The following is a 16,755-nucleotide window of genomic DNA, read 5'->3' on the forward strand; positions in this document are numbered from 1 at the left end:
CCTCTGCTGATAATTCGGCTGGTTGCAATCTACAGTCCTAACAGCTAGATGCCACTAAATCCCCCTAAATCTTACACACTGCTCCTTTAACACAGTGAAGGACTAATATATTGGATATACAGTAAAGGTCCAGTGTGTAGGACTTAATGGCATCTGAACTGAAACTTCTCTTGTGTGCTAAGCGTGCAGGAGAACTATGATGGCTGACAGGAAACACAAATGGCCCTATATAGAGCCAGTGTTTGGTTTGTCCATTCTGGGCTACTGTAGAAACAACATGGTGGATGCCGTGGAATAGGACCCACTCCCTATGTAGATATAAACGACTCATTCTAAAGCCTGATTTACGGTAAGTCGCTCAACACTTCTGATGAGTGCTGCAATGAAAAGGTTTCAGTTGTCTCTATGGTAACCAGATGCTATCCTCCAGCCGGCTTGTTTAGTTATTTTATGATGTTGATGGGTATGTACAGTACAGGCCAAAAGTTTGGACACACCTTCTCATTCAGTGCGTTTTCTTTATTTTCTACTATTTACATTGTAGATTCTCACTGAAGGCATCAAAACTATGAATGAACACATGTGGAGTTATGTACTTAACAAAAAAAGGTGAAATAACTGAAAACATGTTTTATATTCTAGTTTCTTCAAAATAGCCACCCTTTGCTCTGATTACTGCTTTGCACACTCTTGGCATTCTCTGGATGAGCTTCAAGAGGTAGTCACCTGAAATGGTTTCCACTTCACAGGTGTGCCTTATCAGGGTTAATTAGTGGAATTTCTTGCTTTATCAATGGGGTTGGGACCATCAGTTGTGTTGTGCAGAAGTCAGGTTAATACACAGCCGACAGCCCTATTGGACAACTGTTAAAATTCATATTATGGCAAGAACCAATCAGCTAACTAAAGAAAAACGAGTGGCCATCATTACTTTAAGAAATGAAGGTCAGTCAGTCCAGAAAATTGCAAAAACTTTAAATGTGTCCCCAAGTGGAGTCGCAAAAACCATCAAGCGCTACAACGAAACTGGCACACATGAGGACCGACCCAGGAAAGGAAGACCAAGAGTCACCTCTGCTTCTGAGGATAAGTTCATCCGAGTCACCAGCCTCAGAAATCGCAAGTTAACAGCAGCTCAGATCAGAGACCAGATGAATGCCACACAGAGTTTTAGCAGCAGACCCATCTCTAGAACAACTGTTAAGAGGAGACTGCGCAAATCAGGCCTTCATGGTCAAATAGCTGCTAGGAAACCACTGCTAAGAAGAGGCAACAAGCAGAAGAGATTTGTTTGGGCCAAGAAACACAAGGAATGGACATTAGACCAGTGGAAATCTGTGCTTTGGTCTGATGAGTCCAAATTTGAGATCTCTGGTTCCAACCGCCGTGTCTTTGTGAGACGCAGAAAAGGTGAATGGATGGATTCCACATGCCTGGTTCCCACTGTGAAGCATGGAGGAGGAGGTGTGATGGTGTGGGGGTGTTTTGCTGGTGACACTGTTGGGGATTTATTCAAAATTGAAGGCACACTGAACCAGCATGGCTACCACAGCATCCTGCAGCGACATGCCATCCCATCCGGTTTGCGTTTAGTTGGACGATCATTTATTTTTCAACAGGACAATGACCCCAAACACACCTCCAGGCTGTGTAAGGGCTATTTGACCAAGAAGGAGAGTGATGGAGTGCTGCGGCAGATGACCTGGCCTCCACAGTCACCGGACCTGAACCCAATCGAGATGGTTTGGGGTGAGCTGGACCGCAGAGTGAAGGCAAAGGGGCCAACAAGTGATAAACACCTCTGGGAACTCCTTCAAGACTGTTGGAAAACCATTTCAGGTGACTACCTCTTGAAACTCATCGAGAGAATGCCAAGAGTGTGCAAAGCAGTAATCAGAGCAAAGGGTGGCTATTTTGAAGAAACTAGAATATAAAACATGTTTTCAGTTATTTCACCTTTTTTTGTTAAGTACATAACTCCACATGTGTTCATTCATAGTTTTGATGCCTTCAGTGAGAATCTACAATGTAAATAGTCATGAAAATAAAGAAAACGCATTGAATGAGAAGGTGTGTCCAAACTTTTGGCCTGTACTGTATATCCTTCTGAAATATGTTTGTTCTATATCTATATTTGTGCTACGTTGTATCCATTGCATTCTGATAACAGAGGGATTTGATCAGATCACTGAGTTAATTGAAGAGAAAGAGATTTTAAACTCAGGCTACATCTACTGAGAAGACAATGGGAGCCAGGAAAAGGAGGTGGTCAGTGTATCGCTTGAAGTAAACAAGGTAGATTAAGGATAAATATGTTTTTTTTGTCCATTAAAATGCAGGACATGGACGAGGAGTTGCACTTTCGGTAGTTTCGGATGACTACCAACTGTTCTGATGATCTCATCAACAAGATCCAGCTCTATGTTGCTCACAAAACTCCAGTAGATGTGTCATAGGGGATAACCATGGCTACCCATTCGCGTTACATGACAAAATATGATGGTTTCTGTGACATAATGTTGAAAATACATCATGTGTCTTGAGCGAAACTCATCAAAAGTGTCGAGAGCCCTACCATTAATCAAGTAACGAAAACACAGTTCTTGTTTTCAGGTGATTATAAACTGATGAAAACACAGTTATGAATATTATTTCTGCCAATAGATGCCCCATAAATTCTACACACTGGACCTTTAATATTGAAACCATACCTATCTTTTCTGAATCTGTGTGAACAAAGCAGCATTTTAGGTATCATATAACATAACATTAGCAAGGTACTACTCTCTAAACGAACCTTTAAAGCTGTATTTACTGATATTATAACACGTTACACACATTAAAAATACTATATGACAATTTGAAATAACTATAGGCATGTGAAATAGTGAAAATGCATCAAGAAAAAAAAAAAAAAAATAAGCCAGGGGGGTACATAAACACTGATACTGAAACCATACTTTGAAATGTAAGACTTAGCTTAGCTTTATAAGCCTGTGCTGTCTTAAAATATCTATATCATTCTCTGCGTCCCTCACACAAATCCAAAAATACATTCATTCACAAGGTCATGATATTGTAAACACTGCATACATAAATTTCAAAGTATATTTAATAATTTACCAGCTCGATATTGTAAAAAGAGGATCAGCATCCCGCTAAAAAATCATCAAAGACATGAAGTGATGTTTGTTTTATTTGCCAGATAAATATGTAGGCCTCAGTTCAATGAGCACTTTTAACACTTCTTGTTTTGTTGTTTACAAAAAGTTGCAGTACAGACAGAAGCAGGATCACTTGTTTCACACATCCTGCGCAAAGGTAGCCCGAGTAAAGATGTGTTCAGCATGTAAAACCAGCTTTATGGGCTGGTGAATGGGCCTATCTGTTGCTAATTGATAGAAATAAATTGTAGCTAATCAATCAGTTTCAGGGTTTTAGCTCATGGAGCACAAAGAAATGCAGCTAATTGTTGATCACCTGCAAAACGGGGTCTGATATGACAACTAAATAACCACAGTGGCAGTGGGGTCCCCTTTACATGACACCACAAACATATAAGTGGTGGCTCCAGCCATGATGCACAATTCCTGTGCAGTGCTATTCTTTCATCTTTCCCTAGACAGATGTCCAGACAGACACTGCATATAAATAGGAACCTAACACAGGGCCTTTTCCACCAGCCCCGGTGCCAGCAGCTCTTATCAAAACAATACACCACAATACAATGACTGCACACATTACACAAACACAACACTCTGCCAGATCTTGGGGGAAGAAGGCATATTCAGATTGGGAAAAATAAAGATGCCAGCACTGGTTAATAGGCTAAATAATCTCCAGTGCCAAGCGGAGGCTATTTATAGACTAAATATCTCGCACTGACCGACGGTTTTAGGCTGCTATTCATACAGTATATGTGCTGTTTTTTTAAATGCCATCGATGTGAGGCCCGAGATCGAAGCACCCCCCTTAATATTTTCATCACTGCATGCAAATATGGTACCCTACCCATCACCAAATCAGCCCCGCTCCTGTTTTCATTAAATCAGCCACGTACTGCAATAATAATTCGCATTATGTCTCAGTCATACAGGCTGATAACACAGTAAAGAGGCCTTTTCATAACTGACTACATCCCCCTCTCTGCTCCTTTTCTCCAGCATCACTGACAGGTTTTCAAACCCCCCTCTTCCTCCCCATCCTCCTCCTCCTCCTCCTCTCCTCCGACTCCGCTCACCTTCCCTCTGCGGGGCTCCGAGCGCTCTCTCCGGGCTGAAGTACGACATGATCCCCGCCAGCGCTACCATCACCCAGCAGTGTGGCCGCATCGTCGCCGCGTCCGGAGCAACAACAACACCATCCGAGCGACGCCGCCGACTGTCGGTATCGGTGTCCTCCTCTCTCCCGTCACCCCCGCCACGGTCTGTGCCGTCTCCGGGCTCACGCTGTCTGTGTCTCCCCCCTCCGCTTTTCTCCTAATAATAAAGAGCGTCTCCTTGCCTTCCTTGTTGTGCTCTCCCCCCCTCACCACCTCCTCCTCCTCCTCCTCTCTCCTCCTCCTCCCCCTGCTCTAATCCGCAATTAAACACGGTGTGTGAGATGCTCTATTGTGCATCAGTCCGCCGCTCGGTGCACATACATTACCGCTGTGTCTGTTTTCAACAACCACCCCTATTTCTCCCCTCTCTCTCTCTCTCTCTCTCTCTCCCTCTCTCTCTCTCTCTCACACACACGCACACATACACACACACACATATATATATATATATATATATATATATATATATATATATATATATATATATAATTATTTCTTTCTCCCCCTCTATCTCACAGTGTTGGAGGGGTGTCTGTGTTTTTCTCCTCCGCCAGCCTACGTCAGACACACACGGCGCGCATTGTCATGATCCAGCTTGATCATCATAACGCTACCCAGAGCAGGAAAAAAAAATCTGTGATAATATTCCCACAGGGATGTAATGATGTGTATGTGGTGCTCAGCAGCGGGGTTATATTGATCTCATATTGAATTTTTAATCTTTTAAATATCGCTTGAGTATTCATATGGGGGTTTGGGGTTTGATGTGATTTGCCCATTAATATTGAATAATAAATATTAAAACAATAAAGTGTTAACTGACCCGTCTACAAAGAGTGCAAGCCTTCTTCACCTTATAAATAAAAAATGAACACTTTCTTTTGGTGTATTATTTAAATATATATCATGTGAAAGGGTCATGACTGCAATAGGGGAGACCGGGGGCAACTGTAACAATTTTTGGTTTTGATGTCTATAGCTATGTTTCCATCCAAAAGTGATTTGAATCATTGGGAAATGCGCATTAAAAGAAATACAAATCCTGTGTGTTTCCATTAAATGTATGGACTTTGGTGAAAACTACGAACTTGTGCGAGTTTTCCGCAGAACCGGAAACAAAACAAGTCTCGCATTCTTCTTCTTCTATGTTTTCTGGCGGTTGGCAACCACCTTGTAAATGCATTACTGCCTTCCCAACCTGGAGTGTGGATATCACCATGGAGAGAGGTGGGCTATGTCTGACTTAATTAGAACATAACTGTTTCCATCCCTCGTTTTGCGAATCAACATTTTTTCAAATCAATCAAAACCTGGCTAAAGCGAGCGTATTTTAGTTTGTGCGAATCAGGGGATTTTAATTCAAATTTTGGCGTTTCCATCATAATTTTGCGATGCGATACTTCTAGATGCGCATCTAAACAGGCTGATGGAAACATGGCTATTGGTAAAAAACCTCTTTAACTATTTGGATTTTTTTTCTATTGGTAACTTGTATCTGTGTTCTACTTTTTTACAGTGATCAATTGACCCTTGGCCAAGCCCCACCCCTTTTTGATGGTCTGTCAAGCTATCTGAGTTATCACAGAGCATATTTAGAACTTCAATTAAAAGCCCGGGCTATTATTTGCTTGAATCACTGAAATCAACAGGCCTATATTTGGGACAGGCCTTTAATTCCTTCAACACAAAACTGTTGCTCAGCAAATATGGGAAATATGTTCATATCGTTTCAGAGGGAAGTAGACAAAAGGGTCTAAAATATGTGTTTGAAGGATATCTAGTAGGGTTGTAAGAATCCGTCCATCTGGATCAATATATTGATTCACTGACCAACGAAAACATCTTTCTATATCGTCACCATTAGGATACACATTTATTTTGAAAATCAGGCAGATGACAAGCAGTTGAGAGACAGACGATGAGGATAACGCCATTAGATTGGGGATTAATCAGCAGTGTGGGTATATTTTTGATTTTGGAGGCAAAAAGGGTCAATAGACAGAGCACACACCATACGTACTCACTCACTCACTCAGCAGTAAAAACAGGTTAAAAAGATATAATTAGAAGCTGACTGTATGGATCACAGTGTAAAAGTGAACCACCACATCACTGGTGATCAACACTGAAGACAATGAGTGTAAAGGGAAACTTTGCTGATATTCAACCAGCTGTGTGTCATCGCAGTGTGTGAGGATGAACGCTGATGAATCACACAATGCGATGACACATCAGCAAAGTTTCCCTGCTTCCCTTCACTGGTTCCTGTACAGCAGGGTCGGTCTTTATTCACTGTTATAATCATTAAAAAGCAAAAGCAGCATGTGTATACATTCAGTAGGCTACATCTTCAGTAGCTAGCTAGCTAACCCTACACTTTTCAGGGTTTGATTTTGGTTTTGGAACAGGGGAGAAACATGACAACTATGTCATCTGACCTGGCTGTAACCTTTCCTATTATATACAAAAGACAGATCTTATTGGTTGTTCGTGGGTTTTTTGTCCCGTGGAAAGGGGCATAAGAGACACAATATTGACTCAAACACTAGAAGTCAAATGTTATATCTGCCCCAACCTGCAGAGGAGAATGTAACGGCATATGTAATACGTTCATATAAATACCAAGGGCCACAATTAACTCCCATGAATGAGGGAGGGATCATCATGGACCATGTGCTTAATGAGTTTCATGGTTCTGTCTCGTTTCTGGTTGGTGCATTTCGAGACGTTATAATCACCCCTTTGTTATATTGAAAATCATTCATCTTAACTCAAACGTGCAATAATGGGTCAACTTGTGCAATACTGCCTTTAATGTTTTGTTTTTATATCTGTAATAATCTCTAATATCTTGTGTATTTATTACTGTCTATTTTTTTATACTCGGGCATGGCAGAGCAAATTTTGTTGTGCTTCTTGTGCAATGACAATAAAGTCTATTCTATTCTATTTTTACAGTGCCACCTGCATGGAGGTTATTATTATTAAGTTGATTAAATTTTTTGGACATTTTGCAGGACAAAATACAAGACATTAGTTAATTACCACCTCAAACTAAAGTTAACCAAAGGACTAAACCTTTTATCATGTATTTGTTAAATCATTTATAGTGATATAAAAGAACATGTCATTTTCTGTTGCTTTTTGTGATGTTGGTATATGATGGAGTGTGCCTGTTTAACAGCAGACATTTTGACTTGTCATAGTAGAAAAACAGCACAGGTGTTACTAATAGCATTCTTAATAGCTTCTGTTCAAGTGTCCCAGTTCAAGTGTCCCAGTAAGTCATGACAGTGTGACAGTCAGCCAGCATGCTCAACACCACGCCCCCGAAACTGAAGCAGCAAAATGAAATTCAGCCATCATCAATTTAATTATTTACACCCGTGCTTTTCCTGCTGCGATGTTCAAATGTCTCCTGTTAAAAGGGTTTCATTTACAGAGATCAGACAACAGTGTTATGACGAATGAATGTAGGGACCTTTTTTACTTTTACACAAATTAAAATGAACTTTAAACAGTCTTACTATCCTTACCATTAACTTTTACTACAGGCATGTACTGTATGATCTCATGTAGAGCTGCAAATAGATATTTTTGTTATTGATTAATCTGCGGAATATTTTTACTCAAGTATCAGATATATTTTATCCAAACAAAGTAGGAAAAAAGCATAACGTGACATCTTCACACTGTTTATTTTATCCAGCAAACAGTCTAAAACCCAAAGAAATTCAGCTTTGACTAATACATGACAAAGAAAAGCTGGAAACAGAGAGTGGTTGGCAATTTAGCTTTCAAAAATAAGTGAAATTCACAATTTTCTGTCAAACTAATTGATTAACTGACTTATTGTTTCAGCTCGACTCTCCACAGTATCATTTCTTTACTTAAACACTATTGTTCATTCAGTGTGCAGATTTTCTATCATTTTACAATCTGTTTGATTTTTAGAAATAATATAAACAATACCAACAGTTGTTCACTGCGTGTCTTCTGTGCCAAGAGCTTGACCTTCAAGCCCCCTGTGATGACGACCATCTGCCCTGCTGACGTGCTCATGAGCGAAACACTGCAGGAGATAACGGTAAATGAACCTGACCTCTGACTTTCTGGGTGAACAAATTAAATAATAAGTGGCCTACAAGCTGCCCCTTTATTAACTTACTGACAACAACAGGACCAGGTTACACTTCTGTTCTTCGTGTGGCTCTAAACCTACTGTGACACACTTCCCATGTTCTTAATTCCATTTGCTTCATCTGGAAACACACTGGTCACAATATTTGTCCACCAACTCGTCGAACAACCAATAAAGATGGTTCATGATTTTAATATTTCCTCTCTCCAGCTCTCTCGATCCCGTCTTTGGCGCTTTCGAGCAAGTTCAGGAAAGTATGCGCTGTTGTACGGCCTCTCCCTCTCGTTCACCTCCTTCCCTGGCTCCTTCCCTTTTCCGTTCCTCTGGTCGAGCAGGGCCTGGGCTCTCCTCCTTTCTTCAGCCTCCCTCTGTAAGCGCTCGGCACGTAACTTTTCTATGGAGCTGGAAAAGAAAGGAAAGACAGATTTATTTTTATGTCTCTCCATAAACATATTTACATCTTTATCACATTTTATTTATATCACAACATTCACACCCCCAATATCTTAATTATCAGGAAACTGATGTGACCGCAAGAACGGTCTCCCTGGACAGAGCCAGGCTAGTTGTTTCCCCTTGTTTCCAGTCTTTATGCTAAGCTAAGCTAACTGTCTGCTAACTTCAGCTATACATTGAGCATATAGACGTGAGTGTTACCAATCTTATCATCTAAAACAGCTTTCAAACTGAGGGTTCAACCAGGGTTGAGACAGCACTGATTTTATGTTGGAGAGGGTTAACCCGCTAGACCGGCTCAGTTTTGTGACACAGGTTGAGAAGTGTGTCAGACAAGGATCGGACCAGGGTTGATTTCAATGTGAATGGCACACCATCAGTGTCGCTAACAACCGAGAGAGGACAAATTACGTCATTGGTTGCAAATGGGGATGTACAGTCACAGGCTGCTGCGGTTCAGAAAAAGTGCGATGGCAGCAGTAATGTTTTCAGCTACAGCTACGACTTAACAACATAAAGATGTGGCAAGACTTGGTGCAGGAGCTCCCGAACGTCCATGGTGAGGATAAAATTAGGCGGCAGATGACCGGGACGGTGAGGGACAATGTTGAGTGTGCCAACATAATGAGGCTGATGAATGAGAGAGGCATCCACCGTACACAGAAACAGGTCACACAAATAACTCTGAGCAAGACAGAGAATAAGTCTGTTTCCCAAAATGTTGAACTAACCCTTTAAAACTTGGGTTACCAGGCTGAAATCAGTCTACCAAATTAAATGATCATATCTGATGCTTTAAAACATAATATTAGTTTGTTATTATAAGATTATATGTAACAAGATAAACTGTTGTTACCTCTCTCCGCTGCTCCTCTTCTCCCCTCTGTCTCTTTTTTCCGTTTTCTTGCTGCTATGGTACTTCCTCTCCTTTACAGCCAGTGCTTTCCTCATATCTTTCAGTGGGTCTAAACTATCCTTCAATCTGCGATCCTTCTTCTCTCTCTCCTCTTCACTTAATCCCTTCCTCTTGTCTTTTTCTTTCCTCTCTTCTTTTTCTCTTCTCTCTTCTTTCTCTTTGCTGGTCTTCATGTACCACGGAGTGACTTCAGACCCTGGCTGGGGTCCGAGAGACACCAGCAAGCCAATGGCTCGTTCCTGTTTCTCCTGTTTAAAAAGAACAAGGAAAACTAACAGTAATTAAAATGTTCCGTGCAGTGACAGCAGTGCCAAAAGATGCCAAATGTAGAAAAGGGCAAACTAGTAAAATGATTCACTTTTCCGTTGGCTAAACTAATGTCTGAGATTTGATTATAAAGCTGGATCACATCCGTATATTTTAACACTTTGCCCTGAAATAGCAGCTCAGTGTCTCCCATGGTTTTATTTATCTGACTCTCTGTCTGCATTAGTATTTCCCCACTCTCACACTCCATCTGTTTACACTGCTTGTATGCATAATGTGGCTGGGCTGCGTCCAGGATATTTCTTGCTTTGTGACCACAACAAGAGACTGACTGCCTCCGCTGATTTTAAATATCAGACTCAGTGTACCAGCATCTAGATATGACTGATTGATTAAAGATGTACAGACACAAGTTTAACTGTTGCTCAAACATCTCCATGGATAAATGAGCCACAACAGGAACACTGTGTTTTCAAAATGTCCTAATCACATCCTCACTCCCTGTGGTACAATATCTATTTCAGCAACAAACCCTGACACAGGGTGTGTTTGACCAGACCAGACGGTTACCTGCTCATGTTAGTTCATAAAAGATCTTTGTGTGAAATAGTAAATGTACACTAAACCAGGCCAGGCGCCAGGATGAAGTGACTGACGGGACTGTTAAAAATTGCACAGGCAGTTTTTTCGTTAAATGAAATTCATTGATTTAATACTGAGATAGTCGTCTTACTATTATTTGTGTGAACAGATTGACAACCCATGTGTTAATGTGTGTTCTATAAATAAAAAAAAATTAAATAAACTCAAAAAACTATTTAGCAAATACACAGATCTGTAAATACACAAATATGAAGATCCATTTGTCACAATAAAATCTGTGTGAACAGATCAACAATCCGTGTGTAAATGTGTAATCTGTTATTATAAATAACCCTCCACAAATACAAAAAAGATTTGTAAACTCATAAACTATTCTGCAAATATAAAACAGATCTGCAAATACAAAACAGATTCCAGAAATAAAACAAAAGACTCAGTGTGCATAAAATGCAGATTCACAAATAAAAACTGGATTTACAAATATTTGACAGTTGCAAATGTTAAGAATTTACAAATGTTTTTAATTTATTTGTAAATTAATTGGATGTATTCACAGATATTTTTCCTTTGTGGAATTTGTATGTGTATTTGCAGATCTTTTTTTATAACACATGGATTGTCGATCTGTTAACACAAATACTGAGACAAATCTATCTCCATAATTTAACCATGCAACAGCCTCAGAAAGACTAAATAACAGCAACATGACGCCATTTTTCCAAAATCAAAATCAAAGAAAACACTCACTGAATCAGACTCACTGAAGAACGTAGCACTAGCAGAGCGCTACATACAGTGCCCTCCAAAAGTATTGGAACAGTGAGTCCAATTCGTTTACTTTTGTTGTAGACTGAAAACATTTGGGTTTGACATCAAAAGATGAATATGAGACAAGAGATCAACATTTCAGCTTTTATTTCCAGGTATTTACATCTGCATCTGATACACAACTTAGAAGATAGCATTATTTGTAATGGAACACAAAATTTTTAGGTGAGCAAAAGTATTGGAACATATAAACTTAAAATAGATTAAAGTGAATGAGACTTAATATTTAGTTGCAAATCCTTTGCTTTCAATAACTGCATCAAGCCTGTGACCCATTGACATCACCAAACTTTTGCATTCTTCTTTTGTGATGCTTTTCCAGGCTTTCACTGCAGCCTCTTTCAGTTGTTGCTTGTTTTGGGGGGTTACTCCCTTCAGTCTCCTCTTCAGCAGGTAAAATGCATGCTCTATTGGGTTTAAGTCTGGAGATTGACTTGGCCAGTATAAAACCTTCCACTTCTTGCCCCTGATGAACTCCTTTGTTGTTTTGGCAGTGTGTTTTGGGTCGTTATCTTGCTGCATGGTTGCATCTTTCTTTAAATTAGCAGACAAAATGTTTCTGTAGACTTCTGAGTTCATTTTGCTGCTGCCATCATGTGTTACATCATCAATGAAGATGAAAGAGCCTGTCCCAGAAGAAGCCATGCAAGCCCAAGCCATGACATTACCTCCACCGTGTTTCACAGATGAGCTTGTATGTTTGGGATCATGAACAGATCCTTTCTTTCTCCAAACTTTCGCCTTTCCATCACTTTGGAAAAAGTTAATCTTTGTCTCATCAGTCCATAAAACTTTTTCCCAGAATTTTTGAGGCTCATCTCTGTACCTTTTGGCAAATTCCAGCCTGGCCTTCCTATTCTTCTTTCTAATGAGTGGTTTGCATCTTCTGGTGTAGCCTCTGTACTTTTGTTCATGAAGTCTTCTGCGAACAGTAGATTGTGATACCTTCACTCCTGCTCTCTGGAGGTTGTTGCTGATGTCACTAACAGTTGTTTTAGGGTCTTTCTTTACAGCTCTCACAATGTTTCTGTCATCAACTGCTGATGTTTTCCTTGGTCTATCTGTTCGACGTCTGTTGCTTAGTACACCAGTGGTTTCTTTCTTCTTCAGGACATTCCAAATGGTTGTACTGGCTATGGCCAATGTTTGTGCAATGGCTCTGATTGATTGTCCATCTTCTCTCAGATTCACAATTGCTTCTTTTTCACCCATAGACAGCTCTCTGGTTTTCATGTTGGTTCCACCTCTAAATGCAGTCTGCACAGGCAAAACCTATCGTACCCAATCTGAAACTGAGCTCAGACATTCAGTGCTATTTATTGTTTGAATAATCAATGTAAGTGGGAGACACCTGGGCAACAAAACACACCTATCAGTCACATGTTCCAATACTTTTGCTCTCATGAAAAATGGGTGGGTTCAAACAAAAGGTGCTATCTTCTAAGTTGTGTATCAGATCCAGATGTAAATACCTGGAAATAAAAGCAGAAATGTTGATCTCTTGTCCCATATTCATCTTTTGATGTCAAACCCAAATATTTTCAGTCTACAACAAAAATAAAGGAATTGGCCTCACTGTTCCAATACTTTTGGAGAGCACTGTATATATATTTTTAATTTAGGAATGATTTGGTCAAAATCAACAGGGGGAAGGTATGAATAAACAACTGTTGTGGCTGGCAGCTGTCTCGCATGCTTTCTCTGCTCTATTTCAGCACTATGGACAGCGCCCTTACAGCCGTCACATTTATCGCTATCAATAATTTCATTTTTTTGGCTATTTTTCTATAGTTACATAAAACTTAAATAGAGAGGAAAAAACACACAACTGAGGGGCTAAGCCCTTTCAAGACCCTTGTGAAACGAGGCCCACACCACACAGGCTTTTTCATGTACAATACTTATGACGTAAAAGAAAAAAATAGCAGCTTGACAAATATTGCTATCACAAGGTCCACTTACTTATTTTTTTCTCGAGCTTTCAGTCACATCTCATATAGTTGATCAGTCAGATCAGTGGTTAAATGACACTTACATCAAGAAAATAACAACTAAACCACCTCCATGGTAAGTGAGCAAACTGTCTGTTAATGAAGGAGACAAGATGTGGCTGAAAGCTCTGGAAATCCCATGTGGATCTTGTGAGAGAATAAGGTCAAAACTGAAAATAATCTTTCAGGGTTTATTTATTTACACATTATTAAAGCATAAATGACTACTTTTTAAGCATCTTTATGATTTAGACATGTGAGAGTGACAGAGGAAGCAGCAGCGTCACCTTTTCATCCTTCTTTTCTTTGAGATACTCCTCGTTCCCCTTCTTCTCCGAGGAGTCCTCCAGGGGAAAAAGATTAAGATGCTCCAGAGCTCCACTTCCTTCACCGACATCGTCATCATGCCTCCCTTCTCCTACTGAAGTGAGAGCAGCTCGAGCTTTCCTTCTCAGATATTCTGTACGAGCCTGTGGAGAGGAAGAGTTGTTATTCCAAACTAAACATAAAGGCATCTTTATCATGCATCATATCATACTTACTCCACATGAATCTCCTCCTGCTTCAGTCTCGTTATTTATTTACTATGACTAAAGCTTCAACCATGAAGCCTTTGTGGTATTTTGCAAAGATACTTCACAATACAGCAGCAACAGAGTAAATTTTTAAAGTAATATTAGTTAGCTCTGATTTCCTAAGGGAACACTTTATGGTCCTTTAAGGATTATTTTGTAAGTCCAGTGGTCGTCTAGTGGTCACGTCCAAAATAATAATAATAATAATGCTCTACCTTGATTCAGCTGAACTGTTTATGCTGTGTGCTTCTTAAAACTCACACAGATTATCATCTTTAGAAATATAAATAAGAAACACATGTGTAAAGAAAAAATAAATATATTAAACTAAACTGTGGTGTGTTTGTGTCTTCATGTGTTTTTCTGTTCTGGTGATGGCTGTGTGGAGTACCAGCTAACACACTGGTCCAAAATCTCCCACAGGTGTTCAACTGGAACAGATAAAACATAATCATCTGCATTTGTTGTTTTGCCACTTGAATTTGTCGACCATCTGTGTATCTGGATGTCTTGATTTGGTGTTCTTCTGTGAGGCTGTCTAATGCTGCTGTCAGGGATTTCACCTCGATGAAGGCAGAGAGGAAGAAAAAATGTAACTTTCTGTGTGTGAGTTGTCAAAGTTAAAAATATCAATCATTCAATCCACATATTAGCACGACTGCTAATCCTGAGTGTGAATTAAGAGCTGAAATAATTAGTCAAGATGCAAAACATCTGCTGTTTTCAGCTTCTTAAAGTGAGGATTTACTGCTTTTATCTGCTGTATTGAATATCTTTGTGTTTCTGACTGCTGGTCAGACAAAACAAGCAATTTGAAGATGTCACTTTGGGCTCTGAAAAATTGTTGTTAATATCTTTTTAACATTTCATAGATCAAATGATGGTTTAAAGGTCCAGTGTATAGGATTTCGGGGGATATATTGGCAAATATGAAATAAATAATTGGGTTTTCTTTAGTGTATAATCACCTGAAAATAATTGTTTTTGTGTTTTTGTTGCCCTAGAATTATATCTACATAGGGTGCGGATCCTCCTCTATGGAGATCCTAATGTTGCACCATCATGTTTTAACAGAAGCCCAGAACAGAAACCAAACACTGGCTCTGGATATAGGGCCACTCACATTTTCCCGTCGGCCACTATAGTAAGCTGTCCCTCTCCGACGAGAGTTTCAGAAAAACACTGATTTGTAACATGCAACTGCTTTGTTCTGTGTTTTTGCCGGTTTTAATCACTGGAGCTGTTTGTTTTGGAGAGGGAGAGACCTCTGTGGGTAATTCTGCTCATGGTAAGAACCTCCTGAACATCTGGATCTCAATTTATCAGAGAAAAAAGTTGGGTACACATTAGCAGGTGCTGGGCTAGCAGTCGGTCTCAGACATGCCAAACAGCATCTGAGAAGCACTGATTTATAACATGAAACTGCTTTATTCAGTGTTTATACTGGTTTACATCACCTGCTCTGTTTGTTCTTGAGATGAGGCCACCGCTGTGGACAATTTGGCTCTCAGTAAAAACCTCCTGAACATCTGGATCAGAAATGAGGTGGGCACACGTTATCAGGTGCTGGGCTAGTGGCCTGTCTAATAGCGTCCGAGAAATATTGTTTGTAACGTGGACCTGCGTTATTCAGTGTTTGTACTGGTTTCAATTGCCTGTTCCATTTCTTTTGCTGAGGAAGAGCCCTCTGCAGATAATTCAGTTCCTTATTAAATCTTACTGTTCCTTTAATTGATCAAGAAAATGATCTGAAATCTAGCAATAATTACAGCCCTGGTGTGAACTGCTTTGATGCTTTATCCTTAATACTTAAAGCTTATATGAAGTGATATTCTGGAACTATAAGAACCAGCAAACTTATTTCATTTACAGGACTGATTAGGAAACTTAATTTGACTTATCTTGTGTACTGTGTGTGGGGTTTGTGTAGTTGGAGGTGGACTCAGACAGTCTGACAGCTCAGTGTGACACTCTGCAGGTCGGCACAGTAGGAACCACTCATCACTCTCAGCATCACTGCAGCATCAGCATCATGCCGGGAGACAACGTGACAACACCGGGCTCACCTCCTGCTCTGCACGCTCCACGCGACGCTTGGCCTCGCGCTCCTCCTCAGCCGCCTGGGCCTCGTCCCTCCGCACACGAGCAACGTTGTCCTTGTTGCGCACGTGCCAGCTCTTCTTCGGAAGGATGTTCATTGTTGTTGCCTTGACGACTGTTGATACTGTAGGTTAGCAGTTAGCTAGCTTAGCGGGCTAGCTTCGAGTGAAGTGGGAAAGAGCACGGGCAAAACACCCAATTTGTTCATAAAACCAAAACGGTTGTAGCAAGAGGAATCTGGAGAATGAGTTGAATTGAAAGCTGTCCAAATATGAAGAATTTAAAAAGAGAAATACCACCGTTTTGGTGTTTCTGTTACCTTGCTTCCCCTTTAGCAGTTAAGCTAACGTTAGCCAAAGTCTGCTACTGTCCAAGCTAACGCTACACTTCAATAACACCGCAGCGAGCAGACACATTTAACTTGCTCCTCCACAGCAAACTTATCATTTCAGCGATTTAATGTAAAAAATAAAAATAAAAGCAAATACTGTCACCGACTTGTAATAAGAGTTGCTCCTGCTTGAGGCTGCAGCAGCCCCACAGGAACCAGTTGACAC

At 40.2% G+C, this 16,755-nt stretch overlaps 2 protein-coding genes across 3 annotated transcripts in view; both read right to left on the reverse strand.

Annotated features, from left to right (window-relative positions):
- The window catches only part of lmtk3 (lemur tyrosine kinase 3), a 32,176-nt gene extending 27,276 nt beyond the window's left edge, over nucleotides 1-4,900 (reverse strand). Inside the window, exon 1 of one of the 2 annotated variants that reach the window (XM_033640473.2) lies at nucleotides 4,241-4,900. In XM_033640473.2, the coding sequence (XP_033496364.2) occupies nucleotides 4,241-4,331 (91 nt within the window). In that variant the 5' untranslated portion in view covers nucleotides 4,332-4,900. The remainder of the gene's footprint in view (nucleotides 1-4,240) is intronic. The other variant, XM_033640471.2, reaches the window with a different exon arrangement.
- Nucleotides 4,901-8,002: 3,102 nt separating this feature from the next.
- leng1 (leukocyte receptor cluster (LRC) member 1) lies at nucleotides 8,003-16,738 on the reverse strand. The gene is made up of 4 exons (XM_078171607.1): nucleotides 16,165-16,738; nucleotides 13,811-13,993; nucleotides 9,775-10,082; nucleotides 8,003-8,864 (listed from the first exon to the last, which is right to left on the reverse strand). The coding sequence occupies exons 1-4, from the start codon at nucleotides 16,294-16,296 to the stop codon at nucleotides 8,645-8,647; spliced, it is 843 nt and encodes a 280-aa protein (XP_078027733.1). The 5' UTR covers nucleotides 16,297-16,738; the 3' UTR covers nucleotides 8,003-8,644.
- Between the last annotated feature and the right edge of the window lie 17 nt (nucleotides 16,739-16,755).

The sequence above is a fragment of the Epinephelus lanceolatus genome, chromosome 10 (genome assembly GCF_041903045.1).
Source record: "Epinephelus lanceolatus isolate andai-2023 chromosome 10, ASM4190304v1, whole genome shotgun sequence".
Taxonomy (NCBI): Eukaryota; Metazoa; Chordata; class Actinopteri; order Perciformes; family Serranidae; genus Epinephelus; species Epinephelus lanceolatus.

Excerpts from the sequence above, each read along its gene's own strand:
- leng1 (XM_078171607.1), bottom strand. The coding sequence starts at position 16,296 with ATGAACATCCTTCCGAAGAAGAGCTGGCACGTGCGCAACAAGGACAAC. Across the intron at positions 13,994-16,164 it reads TGGAGCGTGCAGAGCAGGAG|GCTCGTACAGAATATCTGAG; the intron begins GTGAGCCCGGTG and ends TCCTCTCCACAG. Across the intron at positions 8,865-9,774 it reads AAGAGGAGCAGCGGAGAGAG|CTCCATAGAAAAGTTACGTG; the intron begins GTAACAACAGTT and ends TTTCTTTTCCAG.